At 36.2% G+C, this 6,362-nt stretch overlaps 1 protein-coding gene across 1 annotated transcript in view; it reads left to right on the forward strand.

Annotated features, from left to right (window-relative positions):
* ZFHX4 (zinc finger homeobox 4) overlaps positions 1-5,142 on the forward strand; it is a 184,464-nt gene extending 179,322 nt beyond the window's left edge. Inside the window, exon 9 of the mRNA XM_069731505.1 lies at positions 1,498-5,142. Within this exon, the coding sequence (XP_069587606.1) occupies positions 1,498-2,972 (1,475 nt within the window). The 3' untranslated portion in view covers positions 2,973-5,142. The remainder of the gene's footprint in view (positions 1-1,497) is intronic.
* The last annotated feature ends 1,220 nt before the right edge of the window (positions 5,143-6,362 follow it).

The raw sequence follows: 6,362 nt of genomic DNA on the forward strand, positions 1-6,362 counted from the left end.
CAGATCATTTGGCGTTGCACCCCATCACTCTCCTTCTTGGTCAAATGGCCCTTACACAGCCTGGAGGTGTGTTTGGGGTCATTGTCCTGTTGAAAAATAAATTATGCTCCAACTAAACGCAAACCAGATGGAATAGCATGCCGCTGCAAGATGCTGTGGTAGCCATGCTGGTTCAGTATGCGTTCAATTTTGAATAAATCCCCAACAGTGTCACCATCAAAGCACCCCCACACCATCACACCTCCTCCTCCATGCTTCACGGTGGGAACCAGGCATGTAGAGTCCATCCGTTCTCTTTTTCTGCGTTGCACAAAGACACAGTGGTTGGAACCAAAGAGCTCAAATTTAAACTCATCAGACCAAAGCACAGATTTGCAATGGTCTAATGTCCATTTCTTGTGTTCTTTAGCCCAAACAAGTCTCTTCTCCTTGTTGCCTGCCCTTAGCAGTGGTTTCCTAGCAGCTATTTTACCATTAAGGCCTGCTGCACAAAGTCTCCTCTTAACAGTTGTTGTAGAGATGTGTCTGCTGCTAGAACTCTGTTTAGCATTGACCTGGTCTCTAATCTGAGCTGCTGTTAACCTGTGATTTCTGAGGCTAGTGACTCGGATAAACTTATCCTCAGAAGCAGAGGTGACTCTTGGTCTTCCTTTCCTGAGGCAGTCCTCATGTGAGCCAGTTTCTTTGTACCGTTTGATGGTTTTTGCCACTGCACTTGGGAACACTTTCAAAGTTTTCCCAGTTTTTCGGAATGACTGACCTTCATTTCTTAAAGTAATAATGGCCACTTGTTTTTCTTTACTTACCTGCTGTTTTCTTGCCATAATACAAATTCTAACAGTCTATTCAGTAGGACTATCAGCTGTGTATCCACCACACTTCTGCACAACACAACTGATGGTCCCAACCCCATTTATAAGGCAAGAAATCCCACTTATTAAACCTGACAGGGCACACCTGTGAAGTGAAAACCATTTCCGGTGACTACTTCTTAAAGCTCATCAAGAGAATGCCAAGCAGTCATCAAAGCAAAAGGTGGCTACTTTGAAACAACTGAAAATATGTCTTATATTCTAGGTTCTTCACACTTTTTTGTTAAGTATATAATTCCACATGTGTTAATTCATAGTTTTGATGCCTTCAGTGTGAATCTACAATTTTCATAGTCATGAAAATACAGAAAAATCTTTAAATGAGAAGGTGTGTCCAAACTTTTGGTCTGCACTGTGCGTGTGTATGTATATGTGTATATATATATATATATATATATATATATATATATATATATATATATATATATATATATATATATATATATATATATATATATATATATATATATTAAAGACATTTTTCTTTCAACATGTTAACTGCTGTACTACAATTTTCCTCGGGATCAATGAAGTGTATTGTATTCTATTACTTTACGTAGCATTTTTGTTAAAGATAATAAAATTGTTACATAAAAATTAACAACTATATTTTTATTGATTTCAGCTCTGACATCTCCTGGTGCAGGCATGTTTGGGTTCCCTAATTCAGCTACTCCATCTCCTGCCCTGTCTCTCAGCAGTGCTCCCACCAAATCTTTGCTGCAGACTCCTCCTCCACCTCATCCTCCCCCACAACCACCACAACCATCCCCATCATCCTCTTTGTCAGGACAGCAGACAGAACAGCAAAACAAAGATCTGGATAAAAGCAAGCGCCATAAATTCAAAAAAGTAAAGGAAGAATTAGAAACTGCAAGATCTGAAATTAAACAGGCTAAAAAAGAGGAAAAAATCTCATCTGCTCTTTCCATTTTGGGAAAAACAGGAGAAATGCCCATGGACCCTGCTCAGCTGCAAGCACTTCAAAATGCTGTTTCAAATGATCCAGCTTCATTTATAGGTGGACAGTTCTTGCCATATTTTATTCCTGGTTTTGCTTCATATTTTACACCCCAGCTCCATGGAACAATGCAAGGTGGGTATCTCCCTCCAATCTGTGGGATGGAGAGCCTCTTTCCATATGGTCCAGCAGTGCCTCAAGCCATTGCTGGATTGTCTCCTGGTGCACTGTTACAACAATACCAACAGTACCAGCAAAACCTCCAGGATTCATTACAAAAACAACAAAAGCAACAGCAACAGCACGAACAAAAGCCACCCCAAGTCAACTCACCAAATGTAGAAAGTGAACAGAAGCAGCAAAAAGCAAACGGAAAGTCCGAAAAGAAGGAAGAAAAATGTCCTGCCACGGAAAGCACAAAAGAAGAACCCCAGACACATCCAAAAAATGCAGACTTATCAGACAATGTCATTGTTCCATTTGTCAAGCATGAGTTTATATGCAGAAAGTGCCAGATGATCTTTACTGATGAAGAAGCAGCAGTAAACCATCAAAAGTCCTTCTGTTACTTCGGTCAGGCCTTGTTTGACCCACAAGAAACAGTGCTTCGAGTTTCGGTCAACAAGCATCAGTGTCTTTCCTGTGATGTGGCTATTAGTGGAAGTGAAACACTTAGCCAACACCTCCAGTCAAGCTTGCACAAAGAGAAAACAATCAAACAAGCAATGAGAAATGCCAAAGAGCATGTTAGATTATTACCTCACTCAGTCTGCTCCCCTAGTCCTAACACCACATCTACCTCGCAGTCTGCAGCTTCTTCTAATAACACCTATTCACATCTTTCTCGCTTCTCCATGAAGTCCTGGCCTAATATTCTTTTTCAAGCGTCTGCCAGGAAAGCTGCTTCTTCCCCTTCTTCTTCTCCCTCCCTCTCCTTGCCTTCAACGGTTACCTCAAGTTTGTGCAGCACCTCAGGGGTTCAAACCTCACTACCCACAGAAAGTTGTTCAGATGAGTCTGACAGTGAGCTGAGCCAGAAGCTGGAAGACTTAGATAACCCTCTGGAAGTCAAAGCTAAGCCTGCTTCTGGCCTAGATGGTAATTTCAATAGCATCAGAGTGGATATGTTCAGTGTGTAGGAGTGAAGACAGGATCCCTTGCTTAAAAAACAAGACTTTTTAATTGCAGTTCCAAAGCTTCTCTAACCCAAAAATTACAGTACCAAATGATTGACTCAGGATTGTTTTCCCATATTGATATGCTGGCAATATAGGACGGTATAGTATGGACAGAACTGTTGCAGATGGTTGAATGCGCTTGTAATATATGCTTAAAGTATGGATAAAGGAAAAAAAATCCTCCAAGTTCTTTTGGAACTTGTTTCAAGCCAAAAACTCTCCAAAAGCAAATTGCACCTCAGCTGGATTGAATTCCAAAATGCTAGCATGTACTGTATGGGGGGATGATCCAGAATTTTCAAAGAGAAATTCTCTTACTTTAGGTAGGTGTGATTCAGTAGCTTTAAATTCTCAGGTCAGAACATAACATTTCTCATTTGTTTAAACAAAACAAAAAGCAGCAAAAGCCTGGTAAAACTGTGACTTTTCCCCCTCCAAAAAATTTAAATCTTTATTAGAACACATTTACACATTTTTTTAGGTGTGTTTAGTGTATCGATAGACTTTGTAACCCGTGGTGAGCAGGCAAAAATTCATGTGAGCTTACCCTACAGGACAGTACAGTTTTACCATAGATGGGATATCGGTAGGTGAAAAGATGTATATGCCCAGTGTATTGCAGTCTGTATATGCCACAAGCTATATTTATAACCATATCACCCCCTTTTCTTGTAGAATATACTAATATTCTGTGCCAATTTCACCTTTTTACTTTTTTACCTCTGATCTCATCCTTATCGTTCTGAAAGAGGTAATAATTCTAGTTTTGATATAGACTCTAGAGGGTTACGTGACATTTTTCATTTGTGAATTTCATGCTTTAATGTCAAGGTACTTTGCTTTGTCTGGACTAGTGCACTTATAATTTTGTAGACCATGTGAAATGAATTAAAATATTTTTTTTTCCTTTCTTTTTTTTTTTTCTTCATTTTTTTTTTTTTTTTGGTTCAGTCGGTTTATTTTTGGATGTTTTTTTGTTTGTCGTTAGTGTTCATATTGTCTCGTGTAGTGCAGCAAAAAGTTTGGTCGGCATTTGTTAGAAGTTTACTTCCTAACAACCCAAAGACCTATTGAACAATTGGTGCATAAAGTAGTACTATATACTTGAAAAAAAAAATTATCAAAACGTAAACAAAACGCCTAAGTACAAGTCGAACAAAGAAAAAATAAAAAATGAAAAAAGTAAAAAAAAAATTGAAATGGTATATTTGCTTCTGTCGAAAGCAAAGAAGCTGCTTTAATAATAATAATAATTATAATAATTAAAAATGGGACTAAAATTGTTTTGTAAAAGGGGATAGCCCGGTGATCATACAACTGAACTTTACGTAGATGCCTACAGGCTACTATAATGGCGGTTAGGCATTGATGTACTTCCGTTAACCTGTTAGGTGCTGCAGGGGCCTGCCATATATATTATGGCACATCTTTTCAGCATCCCATTGGTTAATATTCTGGGCACTTGCGTTTGCTGTTCTGTTACATTTTTTACTGTTTATTTTTTGTTTGTTTGTCATATATGCATTACAAAGTATTATCCTTATCAAGATTTGCTGCTACTGTGTTAACCTTTTTTTTTTTTTTTTGCTTGCCATAGTTTTCAACTTCTGCCACACAGTAAATTGAATTATAAATTGCTATGCTTTGCTGTTCATTTTTTTGTTTCTGTTGCTGTGGAACTTAAAGAATGTGAAAGCTGTCAAGGGTGCTTTACGAATCACTTTTGTGTTTGGTATAGTAAAACAATATGATTCATTCCAAAGTAACAGAAGGTTTTACGAAAAGTGAAAAAAAGGCTCGTGAACAAAGAAAGATATGCTGTTGTACATATTTGTAGTTGGCTGTGCATGGTACAAAAAAAAATTTATAAATATGAAGAAATGCAAAAATGTATTGCTTTTGGTATTTCTGATCTGAGATGAACAAGAAGCATGTAATGCAACTGTCTGACAGTTTAACAAAAATCATGCTTAAAACTGTTTTAATGATCAAATCAACTTACATTTCATTTGACATTTTATTGTTGTACAGTTTTTTTGGTTTTGTTAAATAATGATCACAACGATGTTCTGTACATTTTTTTATGCAAACTTTTTATTGTTCTTAATTTGGGGGAAAACTTTTTTTTTTTTTGTATTTTAACAATTTTTTGTTTTAATCCTGAAGACACTTTTTTTTTTTTTTTATTTCTATCGTGTTTCGTAAAGAGACATCATGGCCTCCCAAGGTGCAATCCTGCCGCTATAGTGAGCTAATGTCCTAAATCCAAAGGCTTCAGAAGATTGCTTTTGCCTTTTTCATGAATGTTAAGCAGCAGCATTGTGAGATCGATCTGTACTGGCAGTTAACACGATGTGCAACAGTGTGTTAGCATGGAACAGAACGCTTTTCACAAAACAAAGGACTGTTTTACAAATGATGATTCGACAGTAAGTCGACATAAACTTTTACAACTGCACAGCAGCCAAAAAAATAAAAAAATAAAAAAAAACTTTAACTGGATGGACGTTGTTAGGGTGACATAAAGAAGAAAAAAATAGATAAATAAATAAAAAATAAAAAAGGACAGCCTACAAAAGGTTGGGAATGAGTATTGTTTTTCCTGGATATCAAAGGGATTATTACAGCGCAATCATTGTCTACACAACATGTACTCTCAACGCCTGGGTTACATAGGAAATGCACCCTGAGGTTTTAATAAAGAGCCCGTAAGGCTATAACTTTAAATAAACTAAACCAAAAATGTTATTGATGTTTTATATATAGAGGGTAGTCTCATTAGTTTTTGTTACTGTAATGTTTGAAGTCTCAAATGTACCGTATTACGGTAAATAACATGGTTTTGAAAACTTTTTTTTATTTTGTCACAGACCTGTTGTCATAGTTGAAATGATGTTTATTGTAGATGGTATTTGAACTTCTTCTCCTGGAAATAGTTCATCAAGTATGTTTGTTGCTCATTGTGATACATTAAAAACTGTATCTGCATATTTACAAAGTGTTTTTCATTTGTTTGATTTTTCGTATTACTGTTTTAGGTGGAGTTTCCTCGTTTCAAAGAGTCTTTTGCTTTTATGAAGGAGACAACAAAATAAAGGGGAAAAACTCTATATTTATCAACCCTAAAAAAAAATTAAAAAAAGAAAAAAAAAAATTTGTAAAGTTGAAAAAAAGTGTGATACATATAATAAAGACTTTCATTATAATTGACATTTTTTACAATATAAATAATGGCTCTCACCATACGAGCGGTAGAAACATATATACTGTCTTTTTAGACACTAAAGATATTGCAAGTGTATTTTGAAACTGTTTTCATAAAAAAAATGAAATTTAGAGGAAAATGAAGTT

Source organism: Ranitomeya imitator, chromosome 6 (assembly GCF_032444005.1).
Source record: "Ranitomeya imitator isolate aRanImi1 chromosome 6, aRanImi1.pri, whole genome shotgun sequence".
Taxonomy (NCBI): domain Eukaryota; kingdom Metazoa; phylum Chordata; class Amphibia; order Anura; family Dendrobatidae; genus Ranitomeya; species Ranitomeya imitator.